The sequence below is a fragment of the Haemaphysalis longicornis genome, unplaced genomic scaffold (genome assembly GCF_048455015.1).
Source record: "Haemaphysalis longicornis isolate Haplotype H1 unplaced genomic scaffold, Haemaphysalis longicornis Haplotype H1 scaffold_101, whole genome shotgun sequence".
Taxonomy (NCBI): domain Eukaryota; kingdom Metazoa; phylum Arthropoda; class Arachnida; order Ixodida; family Ixodidae; genus Haemaphysalis; species Haemaphysalis longicornis.
The window spans coordinates 893,450-920,943 of NW_027526205.1; the positions used below are offsets into that span (position 1 = coordinate 893,450).

Here is a 27,494-nt window from a genome sequence, read left to right on the forward strand (position 1 = left end):
TGGATCGGAAACTTTCAAAGCGTTTTTTGCCCTAACTAAAGCGTGCTACGAACCATCCGATTTTGAGTACGCCACCGAAGAATAGAACTCGCCAGAAACTGTGATCCTATCACATTTCGACCGCAAAAAAGGAGAGACTACGTCGCGCTCGTTGCCTACACTAGACATCCAAGCTACAGCTGCCTTGTTTTCACGGACACGTGAATAATCCTCGGAGAGGTCCGGGAGCTACACAGTGTCCTCATCAAGACCTGTAACATCATTAGAAGCCACTTACAGCAAATGTCCGAAGCATCAGAATACGAGTGCGTTACCTCAGGAATTCTAACGGCGAGATGAGACGCAAAGATTTGTAGTGAATGGCCAGAGATTGGCCAAAGATCTAAAATTGGCCATTGCACGTAAGGGATGTCGCAGGTTGATGAATACTGGTCCAAGCGGGCGTTGTTGGAGGAGAGAGAATGCATCCCACGTCGACAGTATAATTGCCAAAGCCCTCACCTCTGCAAAGAAGCGGAACGAGCTAAAGAACTGTTTTCAGGCCGCGGAAAAATTCGCATCGGAGTCCAAGACCGTACAATATTGGCGGCGAATTTCCCACTGGATGCGTCGACTGCAGCAGTAGTCTCGCCGGCGTCGAAAAGACGGGGCCTTATGGAAGTATGGACATCGGACTGACTCATCGGACTCGACAGGAACGGATTTAATGAACGTTGAGGTCTGAGTCTACATGATATATTCACTGACGGATCAACACTCAGGGGACCTGTGGAGTTACGGTGCTCAAGGGAGATTGGCTAACTTCGTTTTTTTAGGAGCCAGGAGGATGCTGCGTTTTGTAGCGCTGGACTTTATAGCAATAATCAAAATAAACAAGAAAACATGTAGGGGCGGACACAAAAGAAGAGAAGAAAGAGGCTCGGACTCGGATTTCACTCTGATGTAAACAGAGATTTTCTTTCGATATAACGGCTTCGGACTCCTTTTTTCATCAGGGAGAGTGCGGCGTTGACGTACTGGCCACCGCACCTCGCAGGCTGGTGTGGATGTGCCCCGCCGTAAACAGAAATCATGCACCCTCCGTCTCATGACAACAAGAGTTGAACCCGCAGCTTTCTCGTGACAGATTCTTCGCTTGCCGTCGACGTTCGCAGTGAGAACTAAGGGATTTTGGATGGGATAATGGGGAAAAAAACCATCCAGATTCGCTGGTATTACATGGGATAGCGCCCCACTTCAGTACCTCGGCGTGCCGTTACATCAAATACGGAACACGGGGCCTCATTGGTCATCAGCGCTCACGCAAGTTAAGGGTGCATCGCAGGCATGGAATGGGCGAGACCTCTCTGTGTTTGCACGTGCAAGAGTGTGTAACGTCTTTCTTGCCACAAAGCTCCTTTATGTGCTTCAAGTGCTTCATTGTGCGCGAGCAAAAGTTCAGGCCCTACATAGAGTTTTTGCAACAAATTTTGTGTGGGGCTCTCAATGGGAACCTATACGAAGGGAAAACTTGTTTCTTCCTTTAAAGGCAGGGGGTGTTGGGCTCATGCATTTGTTTGTGCACCAACTCGTGTCTCGTCTTTTCTTCTACAAATTGGTTGATCAACCACTTTTACTAACTGTGCTTCAACAGCGCATAAGTTTTCATTTGCCTTTTTTGCTTGTATATACGGGCGAACTCAATAAGAAGCCTCCATGGGGATTTCTCAAAGAGGTCGTGGAGTCATTTAACTTTCTTACCGCGCGGTTTTCCTTGGAATATCTGTTCAGCATGTCAAGGAAAACTATGACGAATACACTTATCGAAAGTGTATTCCCGGTGCCTGTTTATCGCCAGCCTTACTTAGGCCACCAGAAAAGCAATGTTTTAAAACGCGTAATGAGCATGTGTATCCCGCCAAATGCAAAAACATTTTTCTTCAAGCTTCATTCTTCCACACTCCCAGTTAAGACATGGCTACGCGAAAAAGGAATGTCTATTCCTTGGTCGGACAATTGTCGCCTCTGTAATCTACCAGAGACAATTGATCATTGTTTTGTGTTGTGCCGGGACGCTGTGTTCTTCTGGGACGTTTTGCAGCGGACAATAAAAAAGGACATTGACATCACCCCGTACACCATTCGCTTCCTGCCATTTGAAGATGTTAATCGGGTGCCATATGACGTTTTCGTTCTCCTAGGATTGTTTAGCTTGTGGAAGTGCCGCATGACTGATCGGCATGCGGAACCCCCTAGGCCGACAAGTGCATCTTTCGGGAACAGGTGGCGTTGGTGCGGAGCGTTTATGCTGCGCAGAGTGATCCACCAGAGTGGCTGCCTCTTTTGGATGCGTGCGTTTGCTTGCCTGAGTTTTGATCTCCGTTCGACTGATGTCCTTGCCCTTTGCTGTCTGTTAGTGTTTATATTGTGTTTTAAGTATCTTGTCGTTTGAAGTTTTCTAAAATTTTCATGCATTAAAAAAAAAGTCGAAATGGAGCAATTGGATGGCAAGATACCGGCTTCCAAGATGAGGGACCCAGGTTCGATTCCGGCCACTGGCGCGTTTTTTTTTCCACTTCACCCACTATGATTCATCATCATCGTCAGAGAAAGTTGGCTTTCTTGCAGAGCGCTTTCGCGTTATATATGCCATCCGCAGAAATACTGAAGCTTAGCTTTAAAAACCGCGCCAAGTACGTACAAATACCCATAGAACCAGGTTTGTCACCTGCAAACAATAGGTCATCTACCCCATCGCGTTGTCATTTGGCGAATACAACTTGGGACAGACGGGCGGTGCATAAATGGCATTTAGAAGAACTTGTTTGTGGGGGAATTGGTGCATCTTTACCGCAAATTATAAACATCGCGAATTGAGGCAACTACACAAAGGAAGATACATAAGGATGGGCGCAGACGTGCAACTAATTATTATTACACAGAAGCCCGCAGATAATTACAGGCCTAGACTTCACCATGGCGCACGCGCGACACAATATGATAACACTTTACGGTAAAACTACGTACAACTTAACACCGGACAGCAATGAACTTCATCTCGCTGCTATGACGGACTGCGGAAGCACTGAGCAGCGGTGCCGTCGCCTGCGGCGAGCACCACCTGGCCAACCCATGTAAACGTTGCCCCGCAAGCGTCCCAGTGTTGGGTGACATACGTGTGTTAGGATGTGGACGTGTGAAACTGTTCAGATGAGTAAAGAGTCCTATCATATCTGCAGGAAAGGAGACAGATGGGTGAGCACGCCTTTGATTATACTCATAGAAAAGGTGTAATGCTTTTTGGCAGAGCGCATGCGCGATACGTCGCTTGGCGCCTGCGCAGTAGTAAATAAATGGGACCGGAAAAAGGTGGTATGTTTTGTCCTTCCATGTTTCACGCACGCGAAGAAAAACTGCAGGTGAAGTCTCGCGAGCGTTCTGTATGCTTCTTCTTCTTCGCCCTCGTCCCTTTTGTCACTAGTGTAATGCAGTCAGTTAATATGGATTGGTCTGCATTCGGAAAGTACTGTGAAATTTTCGCCACTCAGCTACGTGTTTCACTACCAAAAGCTGGTTTGAAAATGAAGTGTACTCCCGGTAATGGAAGATGCGGCAGAAGCGTTGTCGAACTCTAAAATCCATGCAAGAACACCTAAAAAAGCCGAACTAATTATCTAAAGTAAATGCTAGAAGTTACACTCTGAGATAAGAAAATAGCAGCGTCGAGTAGGGGACCGATTTCTAAAGAAGATATATTTTAAGCAAGCAAAACTTTTGGCAGGTAAGGTCGATGCAAGAACACCTCAAAAAGCCCAACTAGCAATCGAAAGTAAATTCTGGAAGTTATAATCAGAAATAAGGAAATAGCAGCGTAGAATAGGGGACAGATTTCTAAGAAAGATGTATTTTGAACAAGCAAAAATTTAGTCAGACAGGTAAGATAATGGGGATGTCGAACAACAGAAGAGATATGCATTTAATAGAATGTCAGAAAAGGCACCCGTAACGATATAGGCGAAAGTCAATCAAGCCAGAACGAATTAAACAAAAAATTGGTTAAAGTTGGCGCTCGGCGAAATCACGATACAAGTAGATTTCAGCAAGCATTTGGGAAAGAACTTTGTTCTCCATGGTACACAAATTGGCGGTGGTCGATGATGGTGATGTGGCGGATGATGAAATTACTTTCTCAGTTCGGGTTAGCTTAGACGTCACCCGCTTTTTCAATATCGTTTTTACGATTCACAGCTGCACTAGTTCTTTACAGAAATATTGGTGGTAATTTTTATAAACCAATACGTTCATTGTCTGTTTTATGGTCCCGTTTTATTAGGTCCAGTAATATTTTGCCTTTTGGAAGTTCAAATGCATGCATGCGGGAAATTACGACCTGAAAAAAACCCCGTGTTAAAAACTTTTATCAGCACGTAATGAAGATGTAAGCCTTTTAAACACCGGGAAAAAGTTTTGACCGACAAGAACTGTACTAACCAGGTCGCATTGGGCTTGACTTTTCGAGAAGTGAGTTACCTCAAACTCTGCATAAACCGAACTTTAAAGCAATAAACAAAATTGTGCTAAACAATTTTCGTTAGCTGAAACAACGCAGGCGTGATACGACTTTTCCCCTTGATATATCCAGTTCAGCAAAGTTTTACCCCCAAAAGAATATCTACACCTCCTAACATTTTTTGCCTTCATTGGTTATTTCTTTTATGTCTGCATATTTTTCTCTCTTCATGGTGATTTACAACTGTGTAATAGGGGTTAAAAAGATAAAACTTATGTTTCATTTAGGCACCGCGATGAATTGTAAATGCTATGTCAAACGACGTGCGCATGAACCTAAAAAATGAAAAAGTGATATCCATTCAATTTCATGCACTGTAACGCTTGTAACTACAGACAAGCCCTTTATCCTTTTTGATGAACAAACAGCACGATCATTCAAGAATCTGAAGCATCACCAACTTCACTCTTAAATTTTCTCAAGAGCAATTTGAAAGTTTATTTTCAAAAGTTTAACTGCGCTAAAGACAAATACAAGAAAGGACACAGCTGCGCACGTCTGTGTCCTTTCTTGTATTTGTCTTTCGCGCATTTAAACTTTTGAATATGAACCCCTTCCAACTCGCCCAGCTGTCTCTCATTCTAATTGAAAGTTTAGTCGTACTCAACGTATTCTAATCACACAATATTGACGGCGCTTCAACTCCATCGTACGCAGTTAAAACAGAACCCATGACGTCATCGAAGCTGCGCCCTACCTCAACGGCGACAGTCCATGATATTGTTACCCGTGAGGATCCCCGCGATTGCCTAAATTCCTTTCTGTACCGAAGAACGATTTGTTAGCTTACCGACAACGCTGATATAGTTTACCTGTCGCGGTTTACTTAGTCCTTCCTGCTTCAAACTATGACGATGAAACCCCCAAACTGGAAATCCCGTTTTTCGTTACCAGTTCACCGCTAGTTATCTGGAATGCCTCTATCAAGTAAAATCGTAGTGAGGCGGAATCCCAAAGCTTTATGTCAAATGAAATTGAGACGTTGCGTGTTTACAGCGCTGCTTACAAGTCTTCCCTTGTTGGCAGGGGGTGATTGAAGTTTTTCATTGTGTATAACAAACTGCGGGACAAACTCCTCTTATGTCACAAATATTGGTCCAATCGCTTTATTGTTTCATAAGATGCATCCTATGTTTATTTAAAATTTTGCCGCCTTGCTTGTGTGCACAATGATGCACTGCCAAACCTGGTCGCCAAGTCCAAGAGAAGTAAAGTGCTTGCAAAGCAAAACGGTTGTGGGCACAGCTGGCGGAAACGGGTTTTCTATTCCGGGAAACCTTGTTTCAGCATATACACATTGAAACCAGATTGAAGAGTTTCTTCTGATGTGAACATGACAGCCACCGTTTTAAACTAAGCATTTTACTTTTCGTCCAGTTGCTTGGGCCCAAGAAAAAAAATATGCCAGTTTAAGCCCGAAGATTTGACGTCAGATAGAAAGTACTGAAAGAATGGGCATTCGTGAGCATATTCATGAGCCGCAAATAACTCCGGGAGCACACTCGCGTCAACTGGTCGATTGAACATACTTTCTGCTACTGCATCGTGCAGAGCACCATGTATACCGCTGTACCCCTGCTTCTTTTTTTGTGCATGGCTGGAATCGACGCTTACAAAACAGGTAAAGACATGGGTTCTTTGTAACACCAAAACACCTGTATTTTTGTGCGTATTCTAGGGATCACTGCCTATGTCAGACCTCTTTTCACTTCCTGCGAGGTGAGAAATAATGTGAAAGAATCCACGTTATGCTAGTTTGTCTAAGTATTGCTAATGCGTGCCCTAAACACATTAGAGCGCATGGTGCTACGCTTTTTCTCGTAGTGCACGCACTCAGGTGTGCCCTAAAAACCAGTTTAGTGGTTCTCTTTTCCGGATAACCGCCATGCGGCATATTGACCTCTTCGATCTTCCAAAGTAACTCCTGTACGGCTCAAAACGTTTATCCATAGTGCCATGTTCTTTCCCTGTGCAATGTTTTAACAAAAAATCGAATTACCTGCAATTCTTTGTGGCAGACAATTAAAAATATAGATTTCCACCAACTTCAGGTAGTTTGACAACTTGAATTTCTGACTCTTAATTAGGTTGCTGCTCACGGGAAACCGAATGTTTTCGAAAGCTGTTCGTGCTCTTTACATTTGGTGCACGGTCGACAATCAATTTCTACGGCCGGCCGTGTAGATGAGCAAAGATTACACATACTGTGAAATTCATGCGGTTTACCTGATGTTTGAGCAAAGGAAAGAAAGAAAAACACTTCAATGAGCTGGACACTGAGATAGCAACCGCAACCGAGAATTCATATGTTGACCTAGAAAGCTTCTACAGGGTTAGCAGAAGTGTACGGTCACCCAGGCGACAGCCAGTAAACAGTGTCTCTAACAGCTCATGGGAGAAAAGACAGTTTTCATAGCAGGACTGAAATGTTTTTCTGTATATTTTGGCTCATCAAATGCGGCGTCACCTTTTTTCCTTCTCCTTGGAAAAGCAAAACCCATTGCGGTTGAGCACCGTTTTTTGCATGTATTGTCGTTAGACCATGCAAGCCTACCATAGTTGGTAGAAAAGAGTTACGATAGGAGAAAAGAGTGCCGATACTCACGGAACAATAGCAGAAAAGAATGCCGGTACTTTGTACTCTTATCTAGTGACCCTAGCCAATCGCAGGCGACAAGCCCGCTGAGACGACGAGAAACATTTCATGCCCTCCTCCATCCCCATTTGTAGTGGTTTACAACAGCTTTGCTGGACATCCACTTTCACAGGACGGGATGGCGAGCAACGTGTTTTCGAGGACGTAGAATGGGGCTAGTTTGTGGTGTTTTATATTCAATTTCGCTACGTAATCAAAGAAAATAAGACACTAACGGCACTTTGACGAGGCGCACCGTCCTAGTCCCGTCAGCATCATATTAATCTTTGTATGCGTAGCGCAATTCAGTATGCAACTTGTTTTAATCTGCTACTGCTTTCCTAAAAAAATGCACTAAATAATAGATTAAAACTTCTAACGTTGCTGATAACGCAAACGATTACTCTACAGGATACCGTGGACCATGTGGCAGAAACGAAAGACATGTGTACGGCAAGCCGCGCTGCGACATCTTCTGCAAACCTCAAGTAACCCCACAATTCCAGCTCTCTCTATCGCGCACATGTGTCTGTGAGAGCGGCTATGTCCGGAATTCCTGGGGCGAATGCATTACGCTGTCCGAGTGTAGAAGTTGCGCACACAGACGTAACATGGACTACAACCGTTGCAAAGCGGCCTGCCCCGTCGTATGCGGCGAAAAGTTCAGCGTATTTTGCAAGGCCGGATGCCACCCTGGATGTGTATGTGCGCCTAACCACGCACTGTAAGTTTCTTTTTTTATGCGGTCTTTTATAACTATCTGTGGCTTTTCTTTTATATTTTGGCACCACCTGCTATATTAAAGCTATGGACTATAGTACGTTTCAGAAACCAAGTTTTAAAACGCAGTACGAGCTATATAAAAACTTGATGTTTGTATGTTCTGATTCTACGATTGTGAAACAGTTACTGAGGTATAGTAAATGAGCGACAAGTGAACAAATTTATATCAGTGCGCACTTGTAGCTTACCTATGCCGATTTCTCTGGAAAATCCTGAAGCCTGTTTTGTGACGCCTGTACTATATTTGAATAACCGTCTTTGTTGTTGTAGTTGTGGCTGTCTGGTCAAGAAATGGAGCAGCGTTGTAACTACTGAAAATCACATTTGAGGTCGCATGGCATTTGGACCAGGGTCTTCACAGAAGGATCGCTGTGCGTTGCAATGCGTTTTGCAAAATTGAACGCTCCCGCACGTGAGCAGGCCAGGTACATCCAAGCCCCGGAGGACTATAATAAGGGGGAAGCTGTGGCGTTTGTCACTAGGTTGTCTGTTGCAGTATTTCCCGCCTAAGGTGATGAAGCAAAAGCGAAGATCGGGGAAGGTGTTTTATTCTTTATTTATTTATTTATTTATTTATTTATAGAACCCCTAATGCCTTCCGGACGACGAGACTGTTCTCTAGGGTGTAGTAAAAATTACAAAAACTAAATTACAAAAACATAAAAAAACTAAATTACAACAGGACGCAGTACAACCATATAACAATAACTTAGCTGCGACAAAAATAAAAACCACGTATACAACCTACAACCGCAGAGGTTATAGAAATGTTGCACAACAAAATTAAGGAGCAGAACCTTTTTTATCAAGGCAGCCTGCAAAACCTCGAAGAGTTTGTTTGTATCTTTGTTGACGGCAATATGTGCTGGCATAAACAACATCGTGTTGAAAACTAAGAACAAAAACGCAACAAGACGCACTACATCCCTAAATAGGCTGCAAAAAAGACCAGGAACCATGAATACAAGAGTTAAAATAAATGGATCGGTCGCCGAAGTCGATGATCGAAACGATGTTCGCTGAAACGACGATGGCTGGCTCGTTGACCGACGGCACGTAACCGACGACGGTCTACTCCAAGCAAAATCCAAATGTACAATATGTAAACTTTATTTACTCTACGTGTTTACAACTCTTGAGGCTCGTGATCGCGTAAAGAGGTCGGGCAAAGCCCGCGTCGAGCGGGCCTCGCCGCACTCCTCTCTTCTCTCTCCTCTGTCCTCGAAAAAACATGAATCTTCCCGTTTTACCACTAAAACGCCGACCACAAAAGGGACCTCACAACTTGAGAGTGAGAATGACTCATTGAGTAGCCCACACAAGGCCACAAATTGGCCACCGTGATAAAAAAAGCTAGGTAAGTTCAAAATTGTCACGTGCCCCACCTCTCTCGCTCTCATACAGAAACCCAAAGGTATTCCGGAAAACACAAATATGCCAGAAATGAAAATCAACCAACTAAAAGCAGACCTAACGACTGGAATCGGCTCTCGGGCGGCACGCCTTAATGTACTGTCATAACGTGCACGCCCATGTTTGTGCTCCGCGCCGCAAGAATTCCTTTCCTTTGTAAACACGTGGAGCGCGTAACAAAGCCTTATCGCCTACCCCACTGTCGCATCCCAGCCGCCGAGTCGCCAGGTTCAGATGTGTGACGAAATGAAACTTCGCCCACTAACTTTGAGCAGTGCAACTGTCACAGACAGGACGTCTGGTGACTTCTTCCTATGTTTTACCCTCGGCTTGGCCAATTGAACGACCTTCAGCTCCAGCCGGCTTTGGTCTTTCTCATGGTGGTAATCGCGGCGTTAAAACTTCAACGGTCCCCTCCACCAGTTTCTCAAACGAGAACAGGTAAATCCTCCTTCGAAAGCTTATATTGCTTTCAGCTAGTATGGACTGACTGACGCGTTTGTATGCGTCGTCTCCGGCCGCGCTCGTGGAGTGGACACAAAGCGCGGCGATTAAATATTCAGCCTCCGCGGTTTCTCCTTACTCCACTCACGCCAAAGTCAGCTCGGTCGGCATGAAAACAAAAACAACAAAAGTAAACACTATATACGTAATCAACAGTATCTAGCTGCTGGGCGCTATTAAATAATTAGGTGAGATGCACGAACTTAATAAGCTACAACAACACAGGGTTACGCAAATGTGAAAACTATCATGAAGAAAATAAATAAATAAAAAAACAATTAGTAAGCGTAGTGCCCAAAGCTGTAAGTATTGTATAATTTTTGGAGAAATAAACCGGTCGATGAAAGTTACACCAAACGACAAAGAAACGAAGCTGAAAAAAGAAAGGGACATTTGACGTCGCAGCGAAAAGTTTGTTAGGAATCGCCATGCTTCGCCCGGGAAGCACAACAGCAGACTTTGATGCCCTGAGGAATTTTTATGCGAAGCCACCCGCATTTAAGGATAGCAAATGAACAGCACCTGTAAGACGCAACGCGAGAATATGAAATTACAACTCTTGACGCAGCTTCAAGCTTTTGAGGACCAACGCCGCAAACCAGTACTCACCGATTGACATACATAAAGTATGGTATTGCTTGGAATATCGTACGGCTCGACAGGAGGATGAGCTAATGGCGGAGTGATTTACCACTCTAGGATAATTGGTCGTAGATTGGTGCCTAATAAAAAAAGTACTGTTTATTAGTAAAGGTGTGAGCAACAGTGGACATCGTAACACATCAATTCGAAACACTAGGCCTAAGCCATTACGTACCCAGAGTTGTAGCTATTTGCGATACACGGACGGAGACGATGAAGCACACAACACGGACGGTTTTTTTTTGTCTCCGTCCGCGTATCGTAAGCCTATGCAGCACAATAATTTTAGCTAAGTCTGAAATTAACCAACCAGCCCAGAGAAGTGCTTTTCTGTGCTGCTATTATCATCGCATACCCTGCATAGCCGTAATTAAGGTGAGTTACACCAGCAATGAGGCCGAAAGCTTTAAGAACCCAACGATTCCGAGAGTTGTCAATCAATCAATAAAATCAATCAAATATTTATTTTTCAACACAAGGTTGGGGTTGCATACCAGGAAAAGCAGTTACATACTGCTAGAGGGTGCCTGACGGCCCTTAGAGATGTCAGCATGGTCAAAATCATGAGCACGTCAAAAATGGCATATTCACCACCTAGAATACATGAACAAAAAAAATTGCATGAACTATTGCGCTCAACTACGAAGTGCGGACACGGATCCAGAAATCACAATGTGCGTACAGCAGATTTGTTCAGAACGACCTTGTCTAAAAAGCGCTCCACCAACTGCTTCCGGGTGACTCAATTTTAACACCCTTTTCTTAACATTTATAAGCAGAACAGGTAATGTGCATGTTGGCGGTTGAAGTGAATAGTCAGTGCGCCAGCCTGGAACAAGCCGGTAATGACGGCATCTAGAGCGTAAATCAGTCGCATGGCAATACATTTATCATCATCATCATCATCATCATAGCTGCGCCTAGTGCGGGGTAAAGGCCTCACTCATAGATTTCTAACTATCCCGTACCTGTGCTAACTGCGACCAATTTATCGGCGCAAACTTGTTTATCTGATCTGCCCATCTAACTTTCTGCCACCCCCTGCCACGCTTGCTTTCCCGAGGGATATACTCTGTTACCCTTAATTACCAACGGTTATCTTGCCTTCGCATTACATGTTCTGCCCAAACCCATTACTTTTTATTAATTTCTTTTAACATGTCCTTAACACGCGTTCGTTCCCTAACGCACTGGCCTGTCTTTTCGTCCCTTAACGTTACAGCTATAATCTATTATTTACTATCATGTGTAACAGTGATACTGAGTTCAAAAAGTATTTGAATCTCTGTTTGGAAAACAAAAGAAGAAATTAGACTAAACTCGCAGCAGTACTGTGATCGGAAAGTATGGAAACAGCTGTTGCGCGTGTGGACAAACGGAAGATTGGCAATGATACGCAGTGCTTTTGCAACAGGTAATTTGTGTTTATGTTTTTAGCTCTAGTCCTGCCCGAAACAAAGGTGCGGTAATTGACGTACGAAGCAAAGAAGGCATGATAAATTTGCAGCTTTTGCTAGGAAAAAATAACGCTATCCGGCCGGCGCTCCCGAGTAAGATGACAAAGATTTCCCTAGGGACTGCAACGTCTGTCATGTCCACATCTGCCATCTTCATTAGAGACTGACACTGCCACGTCCACGTCATATTATCACAAAATTATGTCGTTGTTAGGTGCAGAAACATGCCGGTTCTGTAAGGAGTAAACAAAAACACACGTCATTTTTTATGGGAATAGAACCCTGTATCCCGAGTAAGAGCCAAATGCATTGCCGCCACGCTACCTCAACAAAAATTCGTGCCCTTCCACACCGTGAAAACGGAGGAACTGCGAAGTTACACGCGCACCACGGAGTGGACGAGACAAAACACGTTTATTTGTAATTTACGACTGAGAATACTTCCTAGTCAACAACTTGAATGAAGTTTGCAAAGACACGAGCTTTATCCTGTTGGACAAACGTAGAGCTATCTCTCTTGCTTCCACGTCGTGGGCATCTTATTGTTTGTGTAACGCGCCAACACAATCAACTCTACCACTGAGGACAGACACCGGACTGGTCGCATTGGAGTCTTTGAAGGTCACGTTTTAACCTGACGCCAACACAACGGACATGTCATCAGTAAGGGCATGAAACCTTTAGCTGCGCGTTCCCGACCCCTCCGCCTCCCTTCACTTCAACCCGCTCTCACAGAACCGGCCACCGATCATGACCGGCTGCTTAGAAGTGAAAGATGCTGTCTAACATGTCGCTCTGGAAGCCCTTTAAGCTGAACTAGGGATATTGGCCCACGTCGGTGTCCCAAACCAGCCAGTTGCTGCTCATTCAGGAGGGATTCCCAGCTACACGACCAGCTGGAACTTAAGCCGGCACCGGCGGCGGCAGGGGCATTTTCTTGTTTTCGCGCCGATTAGTGCTTCGGTTTGGGCTGACGTTTTTTTCAGTTTCGCTCTTCTTCCTCCAAGCGAACGGCATGCGTCAAGTCTTATAACAAGTTAACACCTTGAAGGGCTCGACCATTATTCTAGCGGTCACACACGTGGGTGTCTTTTTCGCTGCCCATTCGTAGGCATCTCTGTCTCGGTTGGCGCAACACGCAAACCCTTACCCAAATCGTTCGGTATCGGATGACATTTTATAGGGCGCATTCAGCCATGAGACTCTCAAATCTCCCACCACCGAAACGCGTATGTCATCGGTAGCGGCATTAAGTCCTGTACATGCAGGCCCCCACCTCTCTATTCTCAACCCTTGCACGCCAAAACCGGCAACTAGGGATGGGGGAATAATTAGTCGTGAAATACGCCGGCGAGGGGAGAGACTCTGTATGCCTCCATACAAACATCTATAATTATTCTTCCGCTTCAAGAACTATGACCAGCTGGCGAACGAGGGCCTCCGACGCAACATTGTCGCTCGGAATGGCTTTCAAGCGAAATAATTGTGTGCTCACGCTGGCGTTCCAACAGGGCAAGTTGCTTTCAACCGGCCGAGAGCCGCAGCTACTAGGCGAGGTGGACTTTGAGGTGTCAACCACCGCGGCTACATTGTTGGCGGCGGCGGTGGCGGGGGCTTTCGGGCATTTCTACACTCATTCGCGCTGCTGTTGATTCGCTGCAATTATCAGATAACGGAACTTCGGCCGCTGTCAGCCGACGGCCCAACTTGGGAAAGACGCATTGGTGGTGGCGAGAGAATAACAGTTGCGATAACCGCTGTGAAAAAGGGGCGGCTGTGGCGAGGAGGAGCCCCAAAGTGTTGCTAGGTAAATCGGCTTCACCGGAATGAAAGCTGGGCGACGGGATTGCGGGGGGGGGGGGGTGAAACATATACTGCTTCGCAGTAAAATGGTGCTAGTGGCAGACGGATTTTGCTCAGTACTTACGGCTCTGGAGCTTTATCACGTGACAAGTGATTAATACAGCACGTGAGCAGACAGAAGCACTCGAGCCACCGAGAATTGTGATTCTGCGAAAGCTGTAGCATTTAGGGTAGCCGGTATTCTTGTCGGTGTTTGACGGGCAAAAAAAAAACGAGGGCACAAAACGAAGAAAGAAATCAGACACCGTAAAGCCGCAAAAATTTTATTAAGCATTATAAAAGGAATCCATAACCCTTTCGTGTTTACAGCACGGAAGCTGGCGGAAGTGCTCCGAGAAATGACCGGAACGTGTTCTATATGCTTGGCGAATGCTGCGCCGCGCACCAAACGTTCAGAAATTCGATCAATCAATGCGGCGGGCTGGCCCTGCAACTTACGAAAGTGACATGTACCCCAGGAGAAACACATACCTTCTGAGAAGTATGGGAAAACACATTGGAAGAAGGAATATGTGCTGCTTTCGCTCGGTAAATAGTTGTCTAAGCTACAAGTGAGTTTTAATGTACATTTGCTACACACTGCCGACATCATAAACGAATAAAATTACACACCACTTGTTTACGGCAAGTGTTCAATTATCCGAGGAAATTGTTTTAAAAATCATTCAGTTCCACGTGTTGTTTTCCAACCACGCCAGATGAGTTGTACATGACGCTTAATATAATGTGGGTTCGAGCACCAACGTCTGAGTACAATTCAGTCTATTCCACTTGCGGGACTTTCCCCCTACTCATCACAGAGCAAGGAAACTTCGAGATAAATCGAGAAATGCGCAACCCGTTTAAAGTCGAACATGCAGTGACCAAAGTCAGTAGGGTTTGGTGAATTGGGAGAGAGATCGATTTGCTTGTGTAATGCCTTTAACGAAGTCTTTACATAACCATTTCATCCTCCTCCCGAGTCTCTCGGCATTTTTTCCATTAGATAAAATAGGATTTCGGGATTGGATGACACCTATACTTCCTCCTATGAGGCTTGTCATATATGGGACGCTTTATTGTCTCATAATTTCTCTGTACCAAAAGATCTGGTACCGGAGGTGATAGTGTGCTCTCCAAAGGACGCAGCGTGCGGCCATGGCGGCTGAGCGCCTAACGCGTTCTGCTACTAAGTATAAGAATGCGTTCGATCCTGGACTCACTGGTCGTTTTTTTAGGTGGAGGTGAAGAGATACAGCCAGGGTGTTGAAATTTCAGCACGCGTCAAAGATCCCAGGGTGGTCAAAATTTATCCGCAGCCCTCTACCACGGGCACCTTATACTCGAGGGAGATGTAATTTCAAGATGTTGACGTGCCTCATTTTGTTTTGAACATACATAAATTCCCCTTAAATTGGGCTTTATCAGTGTCAAACAGTAACTATTCCAACCAACCGTCAGACTGTAGCATATACCTACCATTTGGTCACACATTAGAAACCCTTCACAGGCCCAAACTTAAACGCTTTGGACAATGGCCGACACAGAACAAAAATGGCGCGGGCAATGAAAACCCAGTGTTTCGCTACATCACACCACAAATGGCGAGCAGTCAGCTAAGCAGTTAGAATGACAAATTGTGAACAAAAAATATTTTTTTTATTTGCGCATTTTCAAGGCCGAAATTCTAGCTGAATTCGACCATTTTCGATGTCAAGTTTTGTTCAGGTTCATCCCACTACAACGCCTGTACGAATACTGCATGTGTATGCGGCCGTTTAACCAGTGTAAGGAAACTCTAAACCTTTTTTTTTACCTCTTAACAACGAACCCGCTCGGCGTATGTCGAATTAACAGGTGCAACATTCTACCGCTTTGCGCAGTATGTGATGAACGTACCTCACGCTATGCAAGTTTTGGTTTCTTAATTGTTGTTCAGCGGGGAAGCTGCATTCTATATTCGCAAAATTGTTTGAGCCATTTCAGCCAAGCGATGCACTCCTGTATTTTGACGACAGTCTTGCTATATTTCCCAGCTTTAATGCTATGTAATCCTCTGGCATGACCATTGCATGCTTTTTCTACAAAATAGGATATGTCTACCCCTTCCCCCCTTCCATTTTTCATTACGGTGAAGCCGTTTTTCTCGGCTCCTTTCCGAGGCTTCTCCTCGCCTCAGCCGACCTCTCTTTAACAATGGTTATTACCCTCCCGCCCACCGATGCCCCTTTCACAAGTTGCGATATCGGGTGACAACGGCGGTAGCGCCGTTTTGCCATGATTGCACAGAATCAACGAAACCGGGAATGGCCGAAAAGTAACCAAAAGCCGCCGTCCTTGTCGCCTGATCTTCCACCTCCCTGAGTAGCTGCGAATTGATTGATTGATTGATTGATTGATTGATTGATTGATTGATTGATTGATTGATTGATTGATTGATTGATTGATTGATTGATTGATTGATTGATTGTCGGGTTTAAAGCGCTGACGCAACGCAGGCGATTAGGCGCGCCGTAGTGGAGGGATCCGATTTAATTTTGACCACCTGGGGTCTTTTAACGTGCGCCGAAATCTTGTACGCACGAGCGTTTTAGATGCGGAGCATCTTGTAGTCTGGGCATGTCCCGCGTCGGCGTCCGCACTCACACTGCGCATGCGCAACTCTTCTCCTTCCCTCTCTCCCACAGCTGCACGATACTCCCGCCACTTCTTCTCTCGTACCAGCTGCTTGCACTTCGGTTTCGCGTCTCCCGCGTTCTCGCTTCTGCTTTTGCGGCGCATGCTCCGCGCTTGCGCATGTCTCCGCCTCTCGTCTCCTTTCCTTCAACCTTGAATGTAAATCGGGTAGCGCGCTGCTCGCGTTCAGTTAAACGCTTGCTGCGGTTGACTCCACTTCACTCCGTTCTTCCGATGAAGTGTGATGGAAGCAACCGTCCCGTCAGTTAGTGGGTTGGCGCAAGCAAGCGTCAGCACCACCCCACAAACTAATAGCAACGCTACGGCCACTGATGAAACAGCTGCGCAGCGAAGGTACGCGACGCTGAGCGCAAACGCTTGCAGCGAGCGGCGGACCCTGAGCTTCGTCGGCGCGAATGCTCGGCGCTTGCGCATCTCTCCTCCTCTCGTCTCCTCTCCTTCAACCTTGAATGTCAATCTGGTAGCGCGCTGCGCGCGTTCAGTTCAGCGCTTGCTGCGGTTGACTCCACTTCACTCCGTTCTTCCGATAAAGTTCTACGAACACGACGGAAACACAACGGAACCCCGAGATGATCCCCATCTACTCAGCATTGCCTTCGGGAAGATGGGACTAATTTTTTGCTTTTCGCCTCCATCACAAAAGCAGCCGCCGCGGCCGGGAATCGACCCCGCGACCTCGTGCTCAGCAGCGCAACGCCTTGGCCACTGAGCCACTGCGGCGGATTAATAGCTTCGAATTCATCCCAGTTGAAAAGCACAGTGCCCGGTTAGACCACTGGTGTGAGCCCATATATCTTCAGCTTGAAAGGCTTTACGACCGGCATTTTCGCAGGTGTATTTCACTTCTAAGTAGCCGCACATAACCGGTTGCCGGTTTATGCGTGTGCTCGTTGTGATATGAGGTAGTTGTTTTGGGGGGGGGGGGGGAGGGGGTGGCATACATGCACAGCTATAGGTATTATGTACGCCGTCATGAGATGTCCGTTGTGTAGACGGCAGGTTTAAATGCGGACGTCGAATGGTCTAGTGCTACCTTTCCGGTGTTTTCAGTGGTCGTGCCGATTGGGTTGTGTGTTACACAGACAGTAAGATGCCCAGGACGCGGGACAGAAAGAGACTGCTCTGAGTTGGTCTGGTAGGACAAAGCCCACGTCTGTCCAGGTTTAATTCAGCTAATTGGCTAGGAAGTATGCTCAATGGCAAATTGCATAACAAACGTATTTTGTTATGCAATTTTATTATGTATTTTGCATAACAAACGTATATTGATGATGAAAAATAAAAGATAGGCCTGATCATAATTTCGCGATCTATTCCTGTATTAATTGCCAGATTTTTTCTTCATGAGAACTTTGCTAAACGCTAAAAGGGAGAGCACTAGATTCTATGCAAACCATGCAAAAATTTGCTTCAGTAAGCAAACCCCCCCGTCTGAGTGCATAGTCCGGAATCTCGCTTTATAAAGGAGTGCATGCTATACAGGTCGCCAATTTGGAAAATTACAACGGTGGTTATCAAAGATATGCGCTCTGAGGCTTGTGGTACGGGTGGGGAGCGACACACAATGTAAAGAATATCAGTAAAAAAGAATCGTTACAGGCGTGGGGTGTACCTCCATGCAATTACCACTTCACATTACTTTACCTAGCGTCCAATTCCACTATACGATGGCAAACGGCTGCAGGCATGGCAAACGCACACCTCTTGCAATTCTTTACGGCGAATATGTTCATGCCTCGGTTTGCATTTACAATGAGCCTGGAAAGTCCCTAGGTAAATTTGCGTAGACAGAATACTTTTCTCCTATGATCGATTCATCATCATCATCATCATCGTCGTCGTCGTCGTCATCATCATTCCCTTCTTATAAATATCATCATCAGCCTACCGAGGTCCACTGCAGGACGGAGGCCTGTCCCACTGACCTCCAATGGCTCCTGTCCTGCGCTGCTCGACTCCACAGTTTACCCCCGAAGTTCGCATTTCCTTCATCCATCCTCTTATTGGCCTTCCCTTCCTTGTAGTCTCATGTCTTGGTATCCATCATGTTACCCTAATTGTCCACCAATTGTCGGTTCGTCTCACTACATGGGGAGTCCTAGTCCATATCTTTTTATTTGCATGAAATACGATATCATCTACTCGAGTTTGTTCCCTGATCCAGGATGCTCGTTTCCTGTCCCTGAGTATTAGTATTAGCATCATTCCTTCCATGGTCCGTTGTGCTGACCTATTTTTGCTTTCTAGTTGTTTAGTAAGATGCCAAGTTTAAGCTCCATATGTCATAACCGGCACTATGCACTGGTTGTAGATTTTTCTTTCGAGTGAGAGAGGTAGCTTACTTTTCGTTATTTGGGGGTGTTGGCCGAGTGCCCCCCAACGCATACCTATTCTGAGCCGGATTTTTCTCGCGCGGTTCCGGTCAACACTAACCATCGGCCGGAGGTAGCTATATTCTTTTTAGTAGTTATATTCATTCAGGTAGTTATATTCATTCCCTAAGCTGAAAAGGATGTTTTTTGCATGCTCTTTATTTATTAATACAGATTTATATATATTTATTTGTAGCCCCACGGGAGTACTTTCTGATTGTTCCTCGAGCATTGTTTGCAGGTATTCTGCAGTCTCCATCAGCCTAATGCCTCAAGTATTCTCTTTTATCCTTAATCCTATTTTTTTTTCCAGTCGAGCGTTCTAAATACCCCCTTCAAATATGCTGTGAGTAGTAGTATCAGGACTTTATCGCTTTGCTTGTGGAGGTTATCCTGCCCTTCATTCCTTGTATGTTTCTTCTAGCAGTCTTACGTAGGTCTCCTCTATTCCCTGCTCTTTTAGTGTTTGTAGCACTCCTGCGGTGTGTACGGAATCCAACGCTTTCTCGTAATCTAGAAATGACATGTAACTGGGTTTAGTGTACTCTGCGGATTTTTCTATGACTGGATTGATGACATGGATGCAATCCACGGTTCTGCACACTTTCCTAAACCGAACCTGCTGCATAGGTTGCTGGGAATTTTAGCTGTCACCTATGCAGCTAAGTATAACTTTGGTAAATAGCTTGTAAACAATTACGAGTAGGCTGATAAGTTTGCAATTCTAGAGGTCTTTGGGTTCTCCCTTATGAATAAAACAAAAGGTTGGAGATTTTCCAAACTGTAGGCCCTTTTTGAGCCTTCCAGGATTCAGTAAATAGTACAAAAAGCTTTTCAGTTCAACATCTCCTTCCTTCTACAAGACATCTGCGGTTGTGCTGTCGTCACATGCGTGTTTTCCTATTTTCATGCCTTTGACCTATTAAAACTAATTCGCTCTTGTAAACAAGCAGAACGAGGTCGCTGTAGACAGCGTAAATGACAACCTAACATCGGCAATCAGGGAATCAGGAGGAACTGTGGGCGGGGCAACATGTACGGAACAAACTAGAAAACTTACTAAGAAAACGAAAGAACTAATTTTCAATCGTAAGACCATGAATGGGTCAGGTACGTCGGATCAAACTGAATTAGCCTTGGTAACAACAGGACTGATTAAAATCAGTAAAACAAACAACCATGGTGCATATAACGTGGCAGAGATCGAGCAAACGCTGCAAATAAAAGGAAGCGTGAGCAACTAAGGGAAGGCTAGCCGTAGGTAAAGACAAGATGCACGTACTCAGAGACGGGCAGGATACATTACGCCCAACTTGTAAGAGAAAACTAAGGTAGCACAACGGTTCTCCACCAGGCTGTATGCCAGCGACATCAATAGAGCGGAAACTACTGAGAGTAGACGTTCAACTTGCGATATCCCACCTGTAACTAAAGTGGAAGCAGGAAAGGTACAAAAGGCATGAGCTAGTGTTGTGAAGTTTCTGACGGTGTTCTTCCCATACGGCTTGAAGTGATTTCGGAGCGACATTTTCGTCGGTGTCTTTCATTATGCATTCGCAGGTGAGGTTGGAGGGAAGGGGGGCATGCACGCGGATCTAAGCTTCATGCCCTCATCGATGAAGTTCCCGCAGTGCTTGTGGAAGATGAAAACGTGAACGTCGAACGGTCCCGTGCGACGTGTGTGCGGTCCTCCGTAATCGAGCGGTTTGGGTTGGTGTGTTACTCAGGCAATACGGTGCCTACGACGCGGGAGGGAAGCAGACGGTCCCATTCTTGGGTCCTAGAGTAGAACTGTAGCCCTGCCAAGTTTATTTCAGGCAGTAAGCGGGGAAGTATGCTCAATCTCCCATCGCGATAAAAACTTGCTTTGTTTCGTGCATTCGAAGAACTGCGCCAAGCTTCGCTAGTGTTTAGCTGGGCGCAGTCTTTCACTGTATGAAGGTGGGCGCAGTCCAGCTTCGCTTGACTGCACTCAGATTCGCAGAGTGAAAGAGCAGTAAATTTGTAAATTCGTTAATTCATTAGCGTCTATAAATACGTGCCATGTTTCTGAAAAAGCTGTTTGAAAAATCATTCTCTGAGGTGGTACCGAGCTCCAACCATGACAATCACTTTCCGGTTTCTTGCACAGGCGCAACCACTGGTTCGGTTGCGATATGACACAGGGGCGTATGGGGGGCTCGTCAGGATTCATGAGGTGACCAAGGCAACCACCTACGCCGGAAACCCACCTAGGAGTTCTCCTAGAAATCCAAAATCCTGTCCCCAAAGCACACGTCCTCTCCCTTGGTGGTCCGTTTCCCTCCTGGCATGCCTAGGCAAGGCCTTGTTCCACGGGCGTGTTCTGTGATCACGTGCTCTACGACGCGACGGACAGTCGCTGCCCAGAACAAATTGGGGAGGACTCCTGACACAACAGCAGGCCTGGCTTTTCCTACACCTCCATGGAACCGGGGCCACCGCCGGAAACCAATGCACTAATCACTTCAGACGTCGTTTCCGCCGTCCCCCTCCCGTAGCGTTTACGTCTGGGTGAATCTGATTCCTAGCGGGTTATTTTTAGGGGCTTTCACGTGCCCTTTTTTAAGCATTTGCCGTAATTTGGTTCATTGGTGGGGGCACTCTTTTACTTCATCAAAATGGCAAACTTGGCTAATTGGTATACATGTATGAAGAAACCTTCAAAACCCGCAGCATTGAAAAAGGTAACACAGACAGAAGGACCGGACGAGCGCTTGCTTCAACTGAAATTAAAATCAGGAAAACCAAACAACTTATAAACTACCCGTGACCAGATGTATAAAAACCGACAGAGTAAGCCCAAGTAAAAACAACCACAATAACTACTAAGTGTGCGCCGCACTAGGTGCTGGTATAGGCGGCCTGTTTCACGTATAACGCCAGATTAAGACTGTTGTTGCAAATGCCGTACTATCTTTAAATAGTGACGTCATTTCACGTCTCAGTCAACCATACAGTTCCTTAGTAAATATACTAGAGAGGAAGCTGCACCTGAAAATCTATGTCGTCGGGGAAGCTTATGGGAAGGCCCCTGCTTCTGGCTTGGGCTGGGCTTATTTCTTCACTATGCTTTGAAACGTCTTCCAGCTGCTGTAGTAGCCGTGAGCCGTGTTAACTGCGGGTTCGCTGAAAGAGCAGGCAGTGCGTTATTGTATCTGGTGTTGGTCATGCAGGACTTCATGGAACGTATGACTGAGCGGGTAATATGCCACCGCGGAAATTTTGGCTGATGAAAAAAAGAAACCAAACGTACTTCGGCTAAGACAGGATACGGTGGACATTGGCGCCTGTATGCGTCCTATCTTGTCTTCGTCCACGATGGTTTAACGCCACGTTTTTTTTTTCTTCATGTATGAACCATCTCGCTCAGCAGCAGGTTTCGCTAAACTGTAGCTGACAGTTGATGCGCCGGTTCACCACGAAGGCGAAGTTTTCATGGGCATGCTCAAGAGATTCCCAAGCTCTTCGAACAACTTAATATTTCAAATAGTGGTAAAATAATAAAATAAGAATCTTTCATGTGTTTCCCCTAAGCTATTACCATTTTTGTTAACTACCCGCTTGGCCTGCGGTATAGTTGGCACAACCGTTCGAGCAAAAAATTAGCTTTACTTCTTTTTCCCTTAGCTTTAAAAGTCTTTTATTTTCCACTTCTAAAATAACACAGTACTATTTGCGATTTTGTGGCACTGTGTTCGAATATACGGCCACTAAAACGTTCCAATCCAAGCCAATGATGAAACAAAGGCGAGTGCATGCTATAATGGCGGCCCATGACGACACAGACGGCCTAGATATGAGCTGCATAGACGCTAGCGCCAGATTCCTCTCTAGTGTATAAGTAAGAACCTCTGTGAAGCCACCCGAACTGCGTGAAACGCCGTTTTCTTACGTCAATAGCTCACAATACGGTGGTTGCGTTAGGAGTTTGAACATAGCATAAGGGAATAGAAGCGTGACTAACACAATTTTCATTTCGCCGTTTTATTCGTAACTCTTCGGCTATCTTCCTAGTCATTTGGTGGGCATGCTTAAACACATTTTTTTTCTGTCACTCTATATCAGCCGGCAACCATCCTGGTACTGACACGAGCTGCAGTACACGGCGAGGCGAGACGGTATGGATCCTTTCAAGGAAAATTCGTGCTTTCTAAACCCCACATTGCCGCATCTGTTGATTTGTCCAACGCACACCTAACTTCAACCAAGGGGAGGCACACATGCACAGCCGACATTTAACGCGACAGTAAAAGTAGAGAAGTGCGAAACTTTATTGAGCAATAAATTCGGAGTGGTTGCCTAGTCCGCCAACCCAAATGACCGGGCGACCGATGTCCTAGATGCCAGATGTTGCTGGGCGTCCACGTACACCGGACAAACTTTGTATCATGTTCCACACTGCACACATTCCTGCCGCCGCAAGGGTCACCGAACAACTTCTTTTCAACCAAAGAACACATCCTGCAAACCACGTTGTTTGCAGATAAAATAAGCCATACACCGTACCTCGAACCCACATTTTTCAACGCATGTGACATTTTCTGCAGATATGGGATTTACTGGTAGCGCCTTATTCCTACCTCCCCATAACGCAGGCCTATCAACGTCATGAATTTCTTCTTTTGAGTTCTCTGGTCATTTTTTTATAACTTGACCTCAGAACATTGCTTGGGAAGCCGTCATGTTGCAGGCGACCCTCTTGAAAATAGAAAGCCGGTTCCAAGAGATGCACATGACCTGCCGAAAGCGGTGCCAAACCCAGGCTTTGCAAGTACTCGTTTCACCAACCTAGAACGCCAATTTAGAGGAGGGCGGCATGGGTGGCTACGGCGTCATCTCTCTCACTCTCTCCCCCTCACCCTCACTCTTGTTTTATGCGTCGCCGCCAAGGAGCACCCTCCCGCTGCCCCCTGCCCAGACGCTGTTGCGCTCGAGGCTAATCCGAACCTCGTGACATTTGGCCGGAAGGTTCTAACACGATTTCCAACAACGTGCTCGCCGCTTGACCACGCTTGGATAATCCGAACCAGGTGAAATTTGCACAAGTGGTTCAAACATGATTTCCAGCAACAGCTTGGCCGGCGGCGGTGACGCCCTGCGAGATAGCAGCAGGGTAGCGCACTCTGCCATGCGTTCGCTGATCACGCGCTCACTTCCTGAGAAGCAGCAGATATATGTTCCGTGACCGAAGATAGTGCAGCTCGCGCTGCGCTCAAATTACGCATTATGGAGTATAGTATTCGTCAGTGCAATTTTTTGACACGTTATTAGGAATTACAAATCAACTTTCATTGCGGACCAACTGATTGAAGTATTTAACGTGTAGAGGCGTATAACTTACTAGAGGTTGTGGTCCTTGGGAAGTAATACAACATTTGCCCCTCCCAAATACAGCAATAGCTTAGAGAAACAAAGTAATTTCCAACAAGTGCTTTTTTTGTCACACTTGTGTGGTAACGTGTGTGGTTATGCGTTTTCTGTAGCATTGGCAACACGCCTATCACGCCTTTCAGTCAGTACTCCTTCCCGCCAAATCCTAGTGAAAAGTCACCTTTCTTGGATGAGTACTAATATGGCCGATGACTCTTCCTTTTCAGTGATCGAAGCACTGGAAGATGCGTGCCCGTTTCTAGGTGTCGCCCAAAGTGTCCCAACAACTCTCACTTCACTCAATGTGTGAACACCTGTGAACCATCATGCGACGCAAGGCCCCCGCCTGTTTGCGTTACAACTTGTGACAAGGGTGGTTGCACATGCAATAATGGTTACTCCAAGAGATGGAGGGGCGGCACTAAAACATGCATCCTTACGCATCGTTGCGCTTATGCTAATTAGTAGGAGGTGCAGCGTTTGGAAAAATAAACGCAAAAAGAAACTGTCCCTGTGTTTAATTTGTCAAGCAGCGCACGGGCTAATGGACACAGTTTATCTCTCACAAAAAATTTCAGCGCAACACGTGGGAAGGAGAAACTATTGATATAAAGCAAAGCTTTCTTGGCCTCCCTTATGGACGCGCCGTAATCAAAACGCACTGCAGGAAAGCAAACTTTACACAATGAGCGGGCACAAGATGGGGATGATGATGACGAACGGAGGAAACGCTTCCCGTGGTCCCGTGCTTTATGAAAGCGACGTCTGTTCGATTGCGCCATGCCGACAGTTTGTATATTTATCGCATGGTTCTCCCACGAGTTTTAATTTCCTTGCGAAGCGCACTCTATAGGCAGCCTAAAACATTCCCAGTTTAAAACGGGACCAAGTCAAAAGTTCGAACCATCAGTTCGCAAGGCCATTTGACAAGATCGAGATCGAGTATTAGTGGGTGCGCGCTGGGCTTTATCGGGTGGGATTCACTTGCTGTCGTCTTGATTTGTTTATTTATTTGCTTAGAGATATAAAGGCAGCATCACCGCCCAAGCAGGAGAGGGTTACAAAATATGATTTAACAGAGTATTTTCCAACGCACCTACACTTGTACATTAGGTAATCGAGACGGGCAAACAATACCACTGTTTACTGGTGTTGGGGAAAAAATGAGTTTGGAATTTTTGTTTCGGGTGAATTACGGTCGTATGGTTTTGTTGTGATTGGTCCTCGACTATCTCTGTGGTGCTGGAACTAGATACTCTTCGCGTGACTAGCCAGTTTTTGGTGTACAGTACGTGCAGAAATTTTAGTAGTGGCAGCTTTGACAGGTATGGTGCCGCCGTCTCCGGGCCACAGCGCAAGAATTTGCCGAATACTCCGCTCTGAAGCGTACCGACAAGTCCGCTTCCTCAAGGTGTGCCTTAAATTGGCGCACTCAGTCCACGCTGAGGCTGAGCAAGTGCCCCAGCAAGTAAAGTGTGACCTGCAAGTGGCCTCTAGGACCGTTGAGTTCGTCTGGAGAAGGATGCTTGCCTCCCTACCAAGGAAGCCCCAGCACAAGGGTCCAGATCAGAAGATTCACTTTTTGGGAGTTGCATCTCTACCCCAGAAGGTAGAAGAAACACTCAAACTCGGTCCAAAGTTCGCCACACACCCCAACCTTGACAAGCTGGAACTTCTGCCGCTTGTGAGGACGACGGCATCGAAAGCCAGCGCTGAGGATGAAGAAAGATACATCGATGAAGGTGTGGACGTTCTGCCACCCTCTGGAATCCGGTCCTCCCGCACAAGAAACGTGGTGAGAGAATTGAGGGCGACCAACACAAAGCTGCTCCTTTCAGACAAGGAAGGTGGATTCGCAGTAGCCAGCGAGTCTGAGTACAAGGCAAGAGCAGACCTAGCCGTATCGGGGAACTTCCGTGAAATCGTTAGAGCAAAGCCTGACCGGAAGAAAAAGGAAGCAATCGAGATGTGTGAGAGGTGGGGACTGTCAAAGTTAGCGTCAACACTCAAGAAGAGTAAGGGTGCCACCCTTCAAGTGTTCTTCTCAGCGAAGACTCGCAAAGAAGGTTGCCCTTTTCGGGCGATTGTGACAGAAAGAGGCTCTTGGCAGCGCACCCTCGGCCGCTTTCTTCAGGCCCCCCTTGCAAGGCTCGGCGGGGACGATTCGTTCCTTGTGCGATCCTCCTGCGAAGTCTCTGACTTCTTTCTCGAGTCACAGTCAGCAAAAACTCTAGACGCGTTTTCCATCGACATCAAAGACCTGTACTACAATCTCCCACGTGGCTCAGTACTGAAGGCGGTCAGCGATGCGGTGGACCAGTTCGGCAATGTAGGATTCCAAAGTGAGCGCGGAATCAGCACTGGCAAATTCTTAGAAGCCCTGAACTTCTATCTGGACTCCACGTATGTGGAATACAGTGGCAGCCTCTACCTGCAGAAGGAAGCTGTCTGCATCGGGTCGTCCCTTGCGCCGGTCTTGAGTGACCTCTTGCTGGCATCGATGGACCGACAACTTCAGATGGCTTTGGAAGGGAAGAGCGTCGTGAAGACGTTCCGTTATGTCGACGACTACCTAGTTGTCTTCAAAAAGAAATGTGGGGCAGAAGCGGAGCAAGTTGGTGAGCTACTCGATGTTTTCTCCTCAGTGCTGAATTCATTTTCACTCACCATGGAAGTGCCTGAGCGTGGAACCATACGTTTCCTGGACATGAGCCTGACTTTCTGTGGCCACCATGTATGCTGGGAGTATGCCCCCAGAAGCCAGAAAGGTTTTCTGCCGTTCTCGTCCGCCCACACGAAGCTCGTTAAGCGAGACATCGTGCGGGCAGCCCTGAAAAACTCTGTGCTTCGATCTTGTCACCACAGAATGTTCCAGAGTCTGCAGGCGCAGGCCGAAAGGCGTCTCGTCGCAGGCTACCCGCGGACTTTGCTGCTCACTGTCGCGGAGAGTGTGTTGAAGTCGACGACATCTAAGGAAGCACCTCAAACGCAGGAAACGAGGCGTGGGCGCATCATCGTCATCCCATATGTGCACAAAGTGTCGCACGGGCTCAAGAAGATAGCACAAAAGGCTGGAATAAGAACAGTGTTTTCCGCACCAAACAAGCTAGGGAGAATGTGCAAAGCCGTGAATGACACGACACCACCTAAGGCGGACTGCAGCACTAATCATGCTACGCGCTTCGTCCCCTGCCGCACCAACGTGGTCT

At 46.3% G+C, this 27,494-nt stretch overlaps 1 protein-coding gene, 1 long non-coding RNA gene and 1 pseudogene across 2 annotated transcripts; all 3 read left to right on the forward strand.

Annotated features, from left to right (window-relative positions):
• Positions 1-1,201: 1,201 nt before the first annotated feature.
• LOC144160513 (uncharacterized) lies at positions 1,202-2,355 on the forward strand (annotated as a pseudogene).
• Positions 2,356-5,987: 3,632 nt separating this feature from the next.
• LOC144160514 (uncharacterized) lies at positions 5,988-24,653 on the forward strand. The gene is made up of 3 exons (XR_013320379.1): positions 5,988-6,170; positions 7,596-7,908; positions 24,513-24,653. It is a non-coding gene; the product is annotated as an uncharacterized LOC144160514 (long non-coding RNA).
• Positions 24,654-25,612: 959 nt separating this feature from the next.
• LOC144160519 (uncharacterized) lies at positions 25,613-26,903 on the forward strand (the record flags this gene model as incomplete). Its single annotated transcript, XM_077691786.1, has 1 exon — positions 25,613-26,903. A coding segment is annotated over exon 1 (1,291 nt), but the record flags the coding sequence as incomplete, so codon positions are not given.
• Between the last annotated feature and the right edge of the window lie 591 nt (positions 26,904-27,494).